This window comes from Benincasa hispida, chromosome 8, assembly GCF_027475165.1.
Source record: "Benincasa hispida cultivar pf3 chromosome 8, pf3_genome.v1.1, whole genome shotgun sequence".
NCBI classification, from domain to species: domain Eukaryota; kingdom Viridiplantae; phylum Streptophyta; class Magnoliopsida; order Cucurbitales; family Cucurbitaceae; genus Benincasa; species Benincasa hispida.
Genome location: NC_143485.1, coordinates 56,476,574 through 56,494,104, shown reverse-complemented (window position 1 = coordinate 56,494,104; position 17,531 = coordinate 56,476,574). Strand labels below are relative to the sequence as shown.

General features: G+C 33.9%; 1 protein-coding gene and 1 pseudogene across 1 annotated transcript; one reads left to right on the top strand and one right to left on the bottom strand.

Moving 5' to 3' along the window:
* The first annotated feature begins 9,334 nt into the window (after nt 1-9,334).
* Nucleotides 9,335-10,010, top strand: LOC150034717 (uncharacterized; annotated as a pseudogene).
* A 3,948-nt stretch (nt 10,011-13,958) lies between these two features.
* LOC120083728 (dirigent protein 9-like) lies at nt 13,959-15,009 on the bottom strand. The gene has a single exon (XM_039039582.2). The coding sequence runs from the start codon at nt 14,876-14,878 to the stop codon at nt 14,111-14,113; it is 768 nt and encodes a 255-aa protein (XP_038895510.2). The 5' UTR covers nt 14,879-15,009; the 3' UTR covers nt 13,959-14,110.
* Nucleotides 15,010-17,531: the final 2,522 nt, after the last annotated feature.

Sequence of the window (17,531 nt, the reverse complement as noted above, 5' to 3'; positions counted from 1 at the left end):
TTATGTATTTTTCATGTATCTTTTATGTCATGGATTTTATTATGTAATGTAATTTGATCTTTTTAGGTAATGGAACCTAGTCCTTCTAATCTTGTACAATTGTACCACCAAAATACACATCGTTCACAGACAGTATGAGATAGTTCTTCCACTATAGTGTTGAGTTATCGAAGAAGGGAGGCGACTGCACAACATACTATCCCATTTGATCACCGCATTAGTCCATATATTCAGCAGGCAGGTTTTCTTGGGGTTGCACAAATTGATTTCATCCATTGGCACCTTATTATTGCTCTAGTTGAGCATTGGAGACCAGAAACCCACACATTTCACCTTCCTTGTGGAGAATGTACGATTATGCTGGAAGATGTTGCCATACAATTTAGGTTACGAGTGGACGGGCAACCATTAACAGGTTCACTACAGTGTGACTGGAAGAACGCTTTTGAAGAGCTTTTAGGCGTTCTACCAAAGGATCTGAAGGGATCAAGATTGAGTATCCCCTAGTTGGCGTCCCAGTTTCTAGAATTACCTCCCGATCCCGACAACATCAGTGTATGTAGGTACGCACGAGCATACATCCTGCAGCTTATTGGAGGATTTTTATTTGCTGACAAGTCAAATACTCTGGTGCATCTCATGTTCCTCCCATTATTGTCTGATTTCGAGCACGTTGGTACGTACTCGTGGGGTGGTGCATGTCTTGCATGGTTGTATAGAGAACTTTGTCGGGCTTCCAATGCACAAGCATTGGAAATAGTGGGGCCACCGATACTATTACAAGTGTGGGCTTATAATCGATTTCCAATTATAGCACTACAAGTCCAACTATAGGCCCCAGATCTTCGTCCACTTAGTGCCAGGTATTATTTCATTTATATATTTATTTTGTTACCATTTTATGTAAGAATTTAAATCAATTGTATTTTTTATAATTTTAGATGGAGTGGTGTATTAGCTGCCTCTGAACAGTTAGCAAATATGTTGCTCATGTACAGAAAAATATTCGACATGCTGATGCACAATCAGGTAGTAAATATGTATATAAATAAATATTTAAAACATTTTATATGTATACTTATTATTTTTTTTTCAGATTATTTGGACGCCATACACACAGATTTGGTCATCCTTACCTGATTATTATCGTGATGGTGAAGATATTTGGTTGACCATTAGCCTTTTTATATACTTCCATATAGTAAAGTGACATTATCCAGATCGTGTGCTGAGACAGTTCGGTCTGCGACAAACGATACCTTCGTTGTCCTATACACTCCCAACACAACACCAGATCGATTTGAGAGGTAAGCACGACCAAGACTGGCGTCGAATCCATGCGGAATATTTATCCTACTAGCATGGACGACATGATCGTTGTGCACAGGGAGAATTAACAAATGGGTCAACTGTATCAGATGACTACTTTCCCTGGTACAATTTGATCACGAGGCGATTTATCACACCTGACGGCGCTTACTATTACTACGTGGTAAGAGATTTAAAATCAGACATTTTCCATATATATGATATGAATATTGTTTAATATTTATTTTTTTATTGTACAAAATAATTTTATCGGCGATGTTCAACAATATTCAGTACAGAACAAATTACCAAAATTGGGTTCAATGTGTCGGCAAACATTGGTCAACATAGAAGGTATTATTCAACAAATAAGACGACTCAATGTTGTTGACACCAATCGAAGACGTATTCATCGTAGACGATAGTGACAACAGGGTGAACCTAATTTAGAGGGACACGAAGACAACCCCCATGAGGGGTAAGGGCCAGGGGGGCCGTTTTTAAATCTCACATTGTATCATTTTCAAATTGTAAATTAAAGAACTAATTGTAAATATTCTTTAATATCATGGCATTTTTTTTTTAATATGAGTGTAATATGTTTTCATTGTAGATTAAATATATAATTAAGTTTAACAATTAAAAAAAATAGTCAACAAACTTTAAAAAAAAATTATAAACAAATCGTGTACCGGGTACACGAGTTTACTTGACCGGTCAACCAGTTAGCTAACGTGGTGCTAACTAGATTAAACGGTACTCATGTACCGGGTACACGAGTATGCCACATGAAAATCGTGTACCCAGTACACGATTCGACTACCCTAATTTTGTCAATACTTTCCCAAAACACCTATTCTGAGAAATTGATTCCCTCCAATCCTATTTTTGTCATTATTTATTAAAAAAACATTATTTTAAAGCTTAGTTATAGATGTGTGTTAGCTAAATTTTCTATTTTTATTTTGAGAAAGAAATGTATTAATCTTACTAATTATACAAAGGAAGTGTTATAAGTTCAAATCACAGAGGGCATTGGGTATTCTATTAGTGAAGATGAAGATGATGTTTCCCTTTATCCTTGAAATGAGGTAGGGGATGGAAGGAAGAGATAAGAAATGGAAGGAGATGAGATTAGAGTAAATATTGAGAGATTGGAGAAGAGGAAAATTGGGTAAAAGGAAGGTGGTTATATGGTTTCTGGAAGAGAGTTGGTTGGAGATGTGGAGTAATGTGGCCAGTTACAAATCATGAGAACATTAAATTGAAAGATTATTCAGATATGTTTCGAATTGTAAATATTGGAAAAAAGAACTCAATAGAAATAGAACTGATCTCTTGGAAACCAGAGCTAGCAATTTCCATCATAGAATCTTCAGCTTGCAAGCATGGGGTTGAGCCAGCTTTCTCCTACTCATTGCCAACAACTTACATATGGTGACACATATGGAGATGCATTAAATTCATGGGAAAAGTTCCATGAATTTAATGCATCTCCACATGTGTCACCATATGTAAACCCTGCAGGCTTGGTGGAAGGTACAAAGGAGATGGAAAAGAGGACAGTGGGTTGATTCATGAGATATTTTCATTGACATTATGGAAGAAAGCATCAATTGACATTATGGAAGAAAGGATCAATTATAAAGTTTGGACATTTCATCAAGGATTTTGGTCTGCCATTGAAGTTGAATGCATTGCTGCTTAAGCACCCTAGCAATTCTATGTCTCAACAAGTATCAGATTTACACTGTTGTTCTTAGAGAAGGGTATAATGGATCATATCTAATTGAAAAAGATCCACTAGTGGTTGTAAAAGAGAAGTTTGGAGAATTGATGCAGGATAGACTTCATGAATATAACAAGCGACATCATTTGATGAATTAAGAAAATAAGAGAATGAAGGGAATACTTTTGGGTAAGGAATGCAGAGATTTCTGGTTTCCCCTATTTTTTCTTCTCCCATTTTTTATTGAAGATTGAACTTGAAGAGTATTTGAAACAATGCATTAAATTGAAAGATTTGAGATCTAAATACTTCACATATTATTGTTTTAGAGATTCAAAATCATGATGAACAGACTGAAAATGGGTAAGGAATCAAAGGAAATAATTTATATATCAATCAAGAAAAAGAAGAAGGTTGGCCATGTTTTGTATATAATATTTCAAAGCTAAAAAGTATTGATTGAGGCAAACTTTTAGGTAAATTAAAAGTTATGAGCACTTTCCAAGTTTTTCCTTTTGAATATTATGTGTCATATGGGAAACCAGACCAACTAGTGCATTTTGTGTAATTGCTCTGGCTAATTATGTATCATTACTCTGGCTAACTCCATTTATCTTTCACATTATTTTTAAGTTTAATTTCATGTTGCATTCTGTTGCTAATATAGAAGATTTTATTTTATTTTTTTGTTATTTTTTTGGATTTTTCTTTTATATTTGGTCGTTTGTTCTTTTTAACTTACTTACTGTCAAAGTTTTGTTTGAAAAGTGAATTTACTCCATTTTTCTTTTAAAATGTCTAAGGATATAACTCCTAATGATGAAAAAGATAAGCATGCAAAGGCTATTTGGGACGATACTACTCTTAATACATTCATACAAGTGTGTGTTAGTGAAACTTTAAATGGGAACAGACCTAACTATCATTTCAAAAAAATCGGATGGAAAAATGTGTAAAGAACTTTATGAAAAGTCTAGAAGAAATTATGACTACAGACAATTAAAGAACAAGTGGACATCATTGAAGAAAGATTGACAAATTTGGAACAAACTGGTGGGAGTTACAACAGGATTAAGATGGGATCCCTTAAGACAAACTATCGATGCACCTAATGAATGGGCAATTGACAAAAATAGCCCTTTTGAAGTTTTAGTTTTGAATTTTATACCATTTTCAAAAAGATTGTTTTTTCGACCCTTACAATTTTGAAAACTAAGTAAAATTATTGTAATGCCCTTCACATTTCAAAAGTAACTCCAAACCCTCATTTTCACTATTTTCCCTTGCCATTTTCGGTCATCATCCTTTCCCCCTACCATTTCCTCATCTCACTCCACTTATCTCAATTTCCCTTGTCATTTTCCTTTTCATTGAAGATTATTTGGGATTTTTCATTTAATCAGGTATGGATTTTCATTTTTTTCACTTAATTTTAGTTTATCTTAGATGTTATAAGATGATTTTTTTAAATCTATGTTAGATCTATGTTGAATGTTAATTTTTTTTCCCTAAAAACATCATGTTCGGCGTTTTCTGAATAATTTTAGGCCTAAAAATAAGTTTCTGAAAATTGATCTTACTCGATCGGGCTTCATACGAGGGTGACCGGGCAGAGAAGATTAGGGAAGATTTAGGGAAGATTGGCATCCGATGCTAGACCGATCGGGCCCCCATGTATATTTCGATCGGGCATGGGCGGGAAAGAGAGGAAAGGACGAGGGAGAAGAGGACAAAACCGGGTAGGGGTAGGGGTACCCGATCGGGCTTCATACGAAGGTGACTGGATATGTGACCAGGGTGAGAAGATTGAGGAAGATTTGTGGAAGATTAGCACCCGGTGCTAGACCGGTCGGGCCCATGTATAATTTGATCGGGTATGGGTGGAAAAGAGAGGAAAGGACGAGAAGGAAGGGGGAAAAATCGGGTAAGGGTAGGGGGCACTCGATCAGGCTTCATGCGAGGCTGGTCGGGCTTCATACGAGGATGATCGGGTGGGGAAGATTGGTATATAGCCTGGTCCTGAGCCCAGCCAGGTATGGAACCAGGCCAAAATCCAGAAGTAGGGACTCTTTTTGGAGGCTCGACTGGGACCAGGTATGGGGGAGTGGAAGATTAGTATATGGCCCGGTCCTGAACCCAACCAGGTATGGGACCGGGTCGAAATCCAAAAGTGGGGACTCTTTTTGGAGGCTCAACCAGGACCGTGACCGGGTAGGGGGAGGGGAAGATTGGTATATGGCCGGGTCCTGAGCCCAGCCGGGTATGGGATCAGGCCAAAATCTAGAAGTGGGGACTGTGAAGGTTTGACCAGGATTGGGTAGGGGGAGGGGAGTGGGTAGACTCGACCGGGACTGGGTAGGGGTAGGGGGAGGGGAAGATTGGTATATGGCCGGGTCCTGAGCCCAGCCAGGTATGGGATCAGGCCAAAATCCAGAAGTGGGGACTGTGAAGGTTTGACCAGGACTAGGTAGGGGGAGGGGAATGGGTAGACTCGACCGGGACTGGGTAGGGGTAGAAGGCGCCTGACTAGGAAGGGTACGGCCGGACGGGGAGTTTCACCCTTCGCTTCTAGATTTTGGCCCTATCCTGGGCCCGGGCCAAAATCCAAAAGCGAAGGGGGCAAGCGGGACCCGGTAGAGGTAGACCATCACTACTGGATTTTGGCTCGGTCCCGTACCCAAAGTGTACAAAATTACAACTTCTTACGACGAGCATACAAAATTACATACAAAAATGAAATACATACCTTCTTACGACGAAGTGTACAAAATTACAACTTTGTGAAATACAAGTTTTGGACTTGACGAATTTTGTTCTGGAAACAATTTGGTGAAGAAAACTTTTTGTGTGGTTGTAAACAAATCAAATTTGATGGAGAATTTTTTGTGTGAATAATTTTTTGTTAATAGTTTTTGGATAAATTAATTTTCGGTGGAGAATGTGAATTAATTTGGTAGGTTGGTGGTTGAAATTGAAAGTGGGAATTTAATAAGAGGCATAAGAGTAATTACACAACAAATATTTACCATGCTTACATCATTTTCATCATCAATATGGTAAAAAAAAAAACTTGTTTTTAAAAAATATACCAAAAAAACAAAATGAAACTTCCAATGGGTCATTTTGACCAATTTTTCCCTAATGAAGGGTGGGATGAACAAATAAAGGTGATCTTTGATTTTTTCTATAAACTATATTTTTCAATTTAACTAGTTAAAGTTAGAGTGAATAGTGTGGTGACCATACTATTATTGTTTTATAGGTCATTCCCGAGGTAGCGAAATATCACGCAAAAGGCTTACAAAATGTAGAACAGTTAATATTCTTTTCAAAGAAAGTGCAGTAATTTGAGAAGATGCATGGGCCCCATCTTAAGATTTTTTTTTTTAATCTAATTCTATAAGTGATAGAGTTGAAGATTTTATAGATGATATAATCAGAGAGACAGAGGTCAACGAGAATGAAAATGTTGAAAGTATGGCCAATGATGTTCATACAAGTGAAACTTATACTCAAGGGAGAAAGAAAATGAGGGGAAAAAAATGGTTAAGGAGTTGGGTCTTCTATGATGTCAAATAAGTTAGATTGTCTGTGTAATGTTGTCAATACAGAAGAAGAAATTTTTCAAGTTGCAATATTTTTGAAGTAATGGATACTTTAACGAGCTTGCCTGGGATTGTAGAAGGTGATGAGTTGTATATGAAGGAAATTAAAGTTTTTACTAAAAGAGAAAATAGAGAAATTTTTGTTGTTACAAAGAAGTCTAGGACAAAAATTGAATGATTTAAGCAAAAAAAAAAGAAAAAAAAAAGAAGTTTAACATTGATACTTTTTGGTGTTGGGGTCTTTAAGATGTGAATTTCTAATCTTCCTTAGATCAAAACTTTAATTTTCATTTGTTGTATCTTTTTCTTGAACTATTGAAATTGTTTATGGTTTAGAAATGTCTTTTAATATGATTGAAAGACATTTATGATTAATTGTGTATTTTTTTTGTTAACAGAAATGTCGTCTAATAGGATTGATAATGATGATACTAATAGCTCTTTAGATGATGGTGACGATGAAGGTTTTAACCATTTAGTTGAAATTAGATATACAATGGTTGTGGGTCATTTGAAAAATATATTGACAAAGAACCATGTAGGACTTCGTTTCACATAGGTTTCAAATTTGTTCAAGAGGCTTTAAATGGGCATGATGTTAGGTGTCATCAACAATTTAGGATGGAAAAGCATGTATTTACTCAATTATTGATGAAACTTAATCAAAATTATTGTCTCAAAAGTAGTTCGGATGTGTCAACAGAAGAAGCTTTAGTCATGTTCATTAGGGCATGTGTTAACCAATAGAATGATTCAAGAAAGGTTTCAACACTCGGGTGAAATTGTTTCTAGATGGTTTAGTTGTGTATTAGACGTTGTTTGTCGTTTAGTAGTGGATATCACTAAGCCAAGTGATCCACAATTTAGAGTAACTCCAAGTAAAATTAGAAGTGATGATTGATATTGGCCATACTTAAAAATTGCATAGGAGCAATTGATGGCACCCATATATCAGTTGTTCCTCCTAAAGACAAAAAATACCATTTATTGGTAGAAAAATTATTACTACTGATGCGTTGTAAATATGATGAAATAATTGTGTATATTACGATGGTGGTGTATGCATTGTGCATGCATGTTTTCCTAGCAAAATCCAAGTATAAATCCTACTAGGTTGCCTGGTAATCCTAGGGTCGAACATAGGGACTATGAAGACAATATGCAATGGTGATTTCAGATTTCTTTGCTGTGACAAATAAAACAGTGAGTTGGTTGGTATGTTTGTTTAAGGTATAAATTCTATACGACGGAAATGAGAAAAGAGTTAATAACAACGAAAGTTACAATGAGTATGCGGGGGAACGGGTTGAGAAGGGATTTAGCTAACACTTCCTAAGATTGCATTCACGTTATGTGATCATGCTACACACATACAACAACAAGTCATTTCTCAATGCAAATGTTATAGCTCCTAGTTTAGGATGCATGCGATGTATATGATGATGTCTATAGAACTTATGTCTAAGCCTCTACTCTTGTCTATGCGATGATGAATGACACACACATACACAAGGTGACCGCATACTACCATAACTTATTTCTAGGGTGCATGCGATGCATGTTAGCAAACAAAACTTATTTCTAAGTTTCCATCTCTTGCTTATGCAGTTCTAACCTGACTTTCTCAAGCCTAGATTCTAACCTAGCTCTCTCAAGTCTAGGTTATTTCTTTAGACTCTCTTTCGAGTAGCTCTAAGCGGGTGATGGACGTATACATAAAACAAGATAATCACATAAAATGAAGGTCTTAGATCATGCTAGCTAAGTGCTTTTCAACCCATTCAGAAGTTTAGTTACTCATGCGTAATGTAAGGAGAGTGAACAAATGTAGAGAAGCAATTTCCATTCTATAAATGAAACTAAAATATAGAATGATAAAGGAAAGTAAGGATAAGGAGTGTGGTAGCAATGTTTTGCTTTCCAAGGCTTTTACACTGAGTTTCTCTACTTTGCCCAAGTGAATATTCTTGCTTTTGCAAGAGTCGGCCTTCTCTCCGTTCTCAACACTTCCCGGCACTCTCTCGAGCTGACCAGGACGATCTTCCGACATCTTCCCTCTTCACTCACCTCCGCCTTCTAAGAGTAAGAAAACTATGAACAGCGGCTAACTATCTTTTGTATGGTGAACTCTCTATGTGGCTAAGCTCCTCTCTCGATGGTGGCCTTCGGTATTTATAGAGATCAAGGTGAAAAGCTTTTCTCTCAAATGATTGCATTGATGGGATGTCATTAAATCTCTGTCTGATGCGCCGAGTAATTGTCACCTAAAAGTTGCGTGTACTTGCTACAGTATGTCGTTAACGTCTTGTCAACTAAATTCGGATTCGATCATCATCAGCTTTCTGTCCTATCATGATTTATTAGGCTTTCACCTTGATATGCTGTCTCTATATGGCCACCTTCTTGAGCAGATCTTCACGAACGCATATGATTGCATAGCTTTGCGGCCGCAATCTTCTAATGCGCTCGGACGCTGAATTCCTTGGGTCGCAATTCTGCCTTGTGCCAACACATTTTCCTACATAAAATACGTAAATTAGCTGCTTTAATGCGATGGATGCATGCGATTGCGATGTTCTCGTCTTAATGCTTTTGGACACGATTTTACATATTTTTACCATCGCAATTCTACATTATTTTATATCTTTGCGTTAATGTGCATTTCTGCCCGTTATCAACTACCCAAAATGTTATGGTTGTATGTGATTTTAATATGTACTTCAATTTTACATGGGTTGGTTGGGAAGATGTTGCTCATGACTTACGTATCTTCATAGAAGCTTTAAGAAGACCTCATTTAAATTTTCCTCTTCCACCTAAAGGTTTGATTTGAAAATTTTAATATTAAACTTTGCATAGTTTATAATTTTTTTTAAATTACTATGCATTTTGCAGGTAAATATTATCTTGTTGATTTTGGATATCCACAAATGAAAGGATATCTAGGCCCTTATAAAGACAAAAGATATCATCTTCTTGATTTTCGTCGTGGGAGTCGATCAAGAGGTAAAAAAGAAGTATTTAACCATAGACATTCATCTTTAAGGTGTAAAATTGAGAGGACGTTTGGTGTTTGAAAAAATAGATGGTGAATGTTACGCTATATGCATAGTTTTCCTTTTGATAAATAAGTGAAGATTGTTGTTGCATCAATGACACTTCATAATTTTATAAGAACTCATTCTATAATTGACTTTGAGTTCAAGCCTTTTGACGATGATGAAGATTTGCTCCCCTCAAATGATGACCAAAACAAGTTGAGTGTTGTTGAAGAAAGTGAAATTTGTTGTCGATGGCGAAGGGAGATGGAAGAGGAACTGAAGAAAATTGCAAGACTTAGTGAAGAGCATTTAAGAGAGATTTTTTAAATTATTAAATTTCAATTGCATGAACGCTCAACTTCAGAAATTAAGGCCTTTTATTTAGTAATTACATGCAACCACTAAGTAATTCAGCAAGATGATACTTCAAATTGCATTACAATAGTGTGCTAGGTGTTTAATTTGGGATTAACCCACTCAAATTGGAAAAGGTTGAAAAATTACACTAAATTGGAATTTTCCAATTTCCAATTTTTTTCTCTTTTTTTTCATTTTCAAATTTTAATTTAATTTTCACAAAATTAAATTCAATTAAATTCAAAACTGAATTTTGAATTTCAAAAAATTAGAAATTTTTTTTATTTAAATAATTAATTAATAATTTAATATAAAAAATTAAATTAGTTAAACACCTGATTTAAACATGAATCCTATTCATGTTAATTCAATATTTAAATCCATATTTAAATATTCTAATCTCTCCGATTTCATTAAATTTCAACAAAATTAAACGTGTTATTCGTATCAAATACAATTAATCAAACCCAATGAATTTGAACACTTCAAATTCAAAACCCTAATTTCGATTTTGAACGTTTCAAAATCGCTCAATTCACTAATGCAAGATATAATTTTACAAGCTAGTAGAGTGATAAGCCTGAAACTTACGTCGTCAATAAGCTTCAAATTTGATCAAAAGAAAATTTGTATATACCGAACTACTCCTATTACTATTGAAATGTAGCAACAGTAGTAAGTCCAAGTCGATCTGCAGGGAAGTGCGATTTGTTTTGTTAAGGTAATTTTCTAATTAGAGCGGTAAATGAGAGGTTTTGGTGTGAAAAAGATAAATACGTGAAATTAAAATAAAAGGGGTAATTGTAATTTAGAATAGGAGTCTATCTAATTTCTAGAGTAAGAGAGAGTTTCTTATGCAATTTCTTTCATTAGGCATTAATTAATTACACTGAATCTAATAGCCAATTTTGCCAAATTTGATATTAAACCAAATTAGCCCTAATTCAATTTACAACTCTTCCTTCTTAGCGACATACAAGTTAAAATTGAATTACTATTCAATTATTGAAACATACTATAAGCCGGAAAAGTCATATCTTATAGCATGATTTATTTGAAAAATATTATATTAGGGCATACATGCATTTAGTCAAAAAAAAGTCTATACTTTACTCATGTGATCATAATATGTGCAACTAAATCAATCAATATATGCATAGGTTATGATAATTTTGCAAACAAAAAGTTCAATAAACTAATTTGTCAGATCAATTTATAAAAATTCCATTAAGATTCAATCAAATCATCTCAAAGAATTCACAACAATTCAGTTAAATTAACTAGAAATCCTTCAAGAAATTAAACATCGGGCTCTTGCTCAAAGAAATTAGATAAGAGTTACCTCTTAATTCATAGACAAATACAAGATACACATATGATCCATCGACTACAACCAAAAATAAAAAGAAAAATTAACCTGAAGATACTAAAATCTGAAGGGAAAGGAAGAAGATTGTAGTTTAACTTCGGCCTCCATCAGTTCAGCCCCCAAAATTTAGCATATTTTGACCTAATGACGAATGAGGTATTTATAGAAATCATTGCAGCATCGCAATACTAGGAAGAGCATTATAACGCTGGCATTGTGCAAACTTCAGAGCGTTGCAACGCTGCAGGTAGTGTTGCAACGCTACATATTCTGCCTTATAGCGTCTGAGGAGCGTCAGGCAAACATTGCAACCCTGTGACAGTGACATTTTCATAATTTCTGCTCTTTTGAAGTCCAGATGCTCAAATCACTTCCAAATTGCTTCAAATTAACCCCATTCTTCATCAAATCGCCAGTTCTATCTTTTGATTGCTTGAGGTCTACAAAATAGGAAAATAAACATATAAAATCCAATAACGAGGCAAAATTAAGCTAGGAATAATAACTCTTTTTGAAAGCTATCAAGCAACCCCAACTTAATTCTTGCTCGTCCTGAGTAAGGTAGGAAAGCTCATTTAATACAATTTTACTTCTTGGTTTATGCTCTCTAATGTGGTCTTCCTCCAATAAAGTAGCATTTGTCGATACAAGCATTTTTCTCTTTTAGATCATAAAAGACACCACATCTCGTTTCCTTTGAGTAACCTACAAAGAGACATAAATTTAAACGTGGTTCAATTTATTTGGGTTAGTCACTAGCACTTGAGCTGGACATCCCCAAATCATGAGATATCGTAAACTACTTTTACGACATCTCCACAGCTCAAAATATGTTCCACAAACAATTTTTTATGGAATTTAGATCAAGAGATATGCTGCAGCCTCCACTACATAACCCAAGAACAAGTTAGGTAGAGAAGCATACCTCATCATCGACCGAACCATGTCTAATTGGGTTTTGTTTTTCCTTTTTAATACACCATTTTGTTGAGGCGTACCAGGTGCTAAGAGTTGAGATGTGATTCCATGTTTTATCAAATAGTTCTGGAATCTCATATCCATGTACTCTCCACCTCGATCAGATTGAAGTGTTTTAATCTTCTTACCTAATAAATTCTCAACTTCAGCTTTCTTGAACTTTTCAAGTGTATTAGACTTGTGTTGCATTAAGTAAACATACCTATATCTTCAATAATCATCTGTTAAATGATCAAATATTCATATCCTCCTCTTGCCTTAACATTCATCAGACCACATAAGTTTGAATGCACAAGTTTTAAGGGTTCTTTGGGTGTATGACTCGTTTTAGTAAAAGGTCATTTTGTCATTATTCCTGCTAGACAAGTGATAACTTGCATTTCTACAGGTTATAACTTATTGAAATTAGAATATTTAGAAGCATTTGACAAGAAAAGCATGAAAGGTAGAAGAAAATTAGGCAAAATCACTTTCCATGCATTTACCAGGTTTTAAAGAAGGACTGAGCGAAAATGATATCGCTAACGTGTTTACAATGCTCATAGATAGATGTTCACAACTCGCACAAGATTAAGGTCAAGTTATATATGGTTATCCTAGTGAAAAGCTAGTTTCTTCAAGCAACAGTGTTATATTGAGAAACTAATCATTTTGTGGTTCGATCTTATATAAACTCTTTATACAGGATACCCCACTCATATGTCTTCACATGAACAATATGGATAATATTATCTGTAAAACTTACAATTCATGTAACAATTACAAAATAGGTTGTATTCGCAGTGTCACCAGGATATGACACCTAACATTAACCATATACTGCAGACATTGTAGGTTATCACTTGAACATGATCCACCAGTATGTCTATCAGATATTGTTCAAGTTTTGTTAAGCAACCTTGGATCTTAGTTTATTTGATCGAGTTAATGCTATCTAAAAGTCAAATAAAATACTCATTGTTTTATTAAATAAATAATTTGTATTTACAAATTACAAATTGTAAGATGATCGGGATTTAAGACACTAAATCCAACAAAACTAGTACTCATCAATTTAAGATTTATTGAAAATAAAAGAATTAAAATTGAACAATTAAAAATACAGAGACTAGAGGTTGTTTGGACTAAAAAATGTTTTTTAAAAAAGTCATTTTTATTTAAACCCTTCTGATAAAGACTATTTAAAATATACTTTAAAAGTTTTTCAAGAACTATTTTGAGAGGTTGCCAAACACTTCAATTTTTTTAAAAATAATTTATTTCCAAAATTAAACACTTAAAAAATTAAACCAAACATACCATAATTTTTTTTTGGTGGGACCTACCTAAAATGTAATGCATGGAGCATTTGATATTTTTATTTTCAAAATTAAACATTAAACCAAATACATCCTAAATTTGGAAAATTTTAAAGTATGGCGACATAATGGTAATTTGCTTTTTTTTTTTTTAATTTTAAAATGTTTCCTATATATTTTATTTATTTTGATTGCAATCATAGCCGAAAATCCACGTCGACGATTTTCTATTCATATCAACATAAATGGTCAATTAACATTTTCATTATACCATTTACTTTGAAGAAATGCATTAAATTCTTTTTTTCTTGATTTTTTTTGTTTTTTGAAAAGAAATAAATACATTGAATTAAGCTACAACCTACGCTAGAAATTAATTTTCTAAATTTAGTATTTTAGTTTCTCTATTGTAGAGATAAACCCTACTAGGAGAGATAAACTCTGAAGTGAACAATAATATCATCTCCATCAGTCATGTATTGATTCTCCCTCCGCGGGAGATTCTCGATCACCGCAAACCCACCAGCATTCTCATACTTCCCGGTCCCACCAACCACCGCTATCGGCGACTCGGGCGACCCTCTCCGGTGGACCCCAAAGAAGCTTATTGTATCTTCATCCTTCTTCTCCTTGTCTTCTTCGTCATATTGGTGTAAGATGACGGTCAATGCTACGGTATGGCTAGAACCGTCCAAAGAGCTAACAAAATAGAATCCTTGACCTCTGCCCATTACAGCCGATCCCAACTCTTCACCTTCCGTTAACTCGTCGTCGATGGTCGTCAGTGAGCCGAACATGACGTGCTGGAGGGCCGCGCCAGACGGGAGCTGACCGGTGGTAACAAACGGTTGGTTATTATTGTTGTTATTGTTTGTCCCTCCACCGTTTGAATTTCTGTTGGTGTTTATGAGTGGTACTCCACCGGGGAGCGGGAAAATGGATTTTTTGGGTTTGGAGAACGGGAGGCCGGCGGTGGGCTGCGCCTTGTTGGGTGTGGTTCCGGTGACAGTTCTGGCAGTTGGGTGGGACCCACCTAGGATGTCATGCATGAAGAAAGATAGATCTGATTTGAGTTGGTCAAGAGGCTGTGGGGCCACTTGGTTGAGGATTATTCTGGATGAGTCAGCAGAAGATAGAGCAGTGAGAATGAAGAAGAAAGAGAGTGGAAAATTGGTGTTGGTTGGATTGGCCATTAATTTTTGGGTTGAAGGGAAATTGATCTTAGAGAGAGGGTTGTATTAATATAGTTTCAATGTAAATGAAGTGGATGAAATGGAGTTGTTTTAATGGTGATTTGGTTGAATTACCTAAACCTTTTCAAGGAAACAATATATTCTTTATCGTGTAATATTAATTATACACAAAATTTTTTACATTATCTAAGGCAAGTGGCTTCTGAGCCAATAAGCTTTTAATAAAAGTTAAAAGAGATTAGAGTAATGCAATATATTAAATAACGTTATTCATGATTCGAGTTACGAGATTGCATTTTCCATCGAGAATTATTCTTGATTATTTTTTACAAAACCTCGCTCCATATTTACCATATTGTGACATGTCAATAATCGATCGACAAAACTATGGAACTTATTATCAAACTTAAGAAAAACCAAATACTTTCGTGGTTAGAAAGAAAAAAAAAACTTTTTTATTAGAAATTTAGTAAGATGTCTTTTTTTAAAAAATGGATAAAATACTGATTTTAGACCTTTTACCCGAAGGCCAAGATTTCTAAAGGGTTTGATAGACATTTTGGGAAAATGGTTAGATATGGCTTTTTCAAGTTTTTATTTTTTAAAACTAGCATCCTTTTTTAAAATTCGTTAGAATAATTTTTTTCTGTCCATTTCGAATGAGATCGACCACGACATTTAGTTAAGAAAATCATTTTTTTTTTTACTTATCAATTGATTTGGGGCTTCTCAGTACATCTCAGCTATTACACACCGAGACTCGGTTAATTTTTTCAAATATTATTTATTTTCAAAATTTCTACAAATCCAACCTAATATTTTATCAAATATTTTCGTAATTTTTCAATTTTTTAGGCTGATTTTTGTTCTACAATATATTAAATCTCCAAATTATCTAATGATTTTCAAGTGATTGACTTGTGTTTTTTAAAATTTGAGGGAAAAAAACAATTTTTGCAAAAATAGAATCTCTATTTTAATTTGTCCGAGAATTCACCGACAAAACTCAAATATATAAATTCCAATATGTCCGAGATTATTATCTCGATATTTTAAATTTAATTTACCATTTTTCTTTTTTTTTTTCTTTTTGCAAAAATTAATCTTGCCCAAAATTTTAAAAATTTAAATGCAATCACTTGAGATCCATTTGTATAATTGGTAAAGTCATTTGAATGTTTGGAAATTCATATGTGAAAACATAAATTGTGCTAAATATTTGAAAAATTACGTTATAATATTTGATAAAGATAATTTAATTACAAGAAAATTGAAAATATATAAGATTTGGTTTAATGGATTTTCAAGGTCAGATATCGAGCGGATGGTTCCATTAAGCGTTACAAGGCTCGTTTAGTGGCTAAGGACTATACTCAACAAGAGGGAATGGACTTTCTTGAGACTTTTCCTCCAGTTACAAAACTTGTTTTCGTAGGCGTCTTACTTATAATGGTTGTTGTTAGACATATTTAAACAATAATATGTTTAATTAAAGTATGGGCTATGTATATGGATTAATAATTTTTCACATTGGATTATTTTATTAGATTGGACCCTATTATGTGATCTAATTAATTAAGACCCTAGATTCCTACCTATTCCAACTTAATTAGGGTTTAATGGAAACCCTAGTTGAACTAGTATATGAAGAGACCATTGGTCCTCAATATACCAAAACAATAAGAACTCAGTCTTTCTTGGATCCCATCTAGGGCATTCAAAGTTTTGGCTAAGGAAGACCATAGTCATCCATCATCATCTTGAAACTATCATCAATTTTGCAATGGAATACGATATGTTATTCTTGACAATTGGCATGAATAATCTTAGGATTTATCTATTCAATATAGATATTAAGAATTTATGCATGGTATCAGAGCATGAATTTCATGTTAGATTGTTGGTTTAGGTTTGTTTCCCATTGGGATTTTGATTTTTTGGTTAAAGAATTTAAAGATTATTTAAAAGAAAAAGAAAAAAAAAGGTTTAACACAATTTTATTGAATGTTCAGATTTTTTCATGCGGATTTGTGTTCTTTTGCAATCTGATTTGTGTTCTTTAGCTGGCATGAACACAATTTTTTTAATGCTTTTCGCAATTTGTGTTCTTGCACAATTTTTTTAATCAATAAGTCCGGTAGATTCAAGTCCAAAGAACTGATTAATCAATTTTGTTAATAAAATCAATCCAATTTTTCCAATCTAACATCTACTGGGAATAAAACAATCTATTTGATTCTACCGGCGGTTTTTCTTTGATCTTGTATATGATTCTTGATTTTAATTATTGATAATATAGTGAATTTAAAATCAAGAATTTTAATTGATAATTTTGTGAATTTGGTTTTAATTTCAGTGAAAATATTGTTAATTTAAGTTAAATTTAATAATCATATTGTGGATTTAATTTAAATTTGATTAATCATATTGTGAATTCAAGATTTATTGATCATATTGTGGACTAAATTTAAATTTGATTGATATTTTGGTGAATTTAAATTTAAATTTGATTGATGATATTTGACGATATTCACATGTTTATCCACTTTAATTGTATTATGTGTATGCAATTATTAAGTGAATATTGGTAAAGGTTATTTGGTGTTCTTCCTCCTTTATTTTTGTACAATAATATTATTATATTATTGTGTTT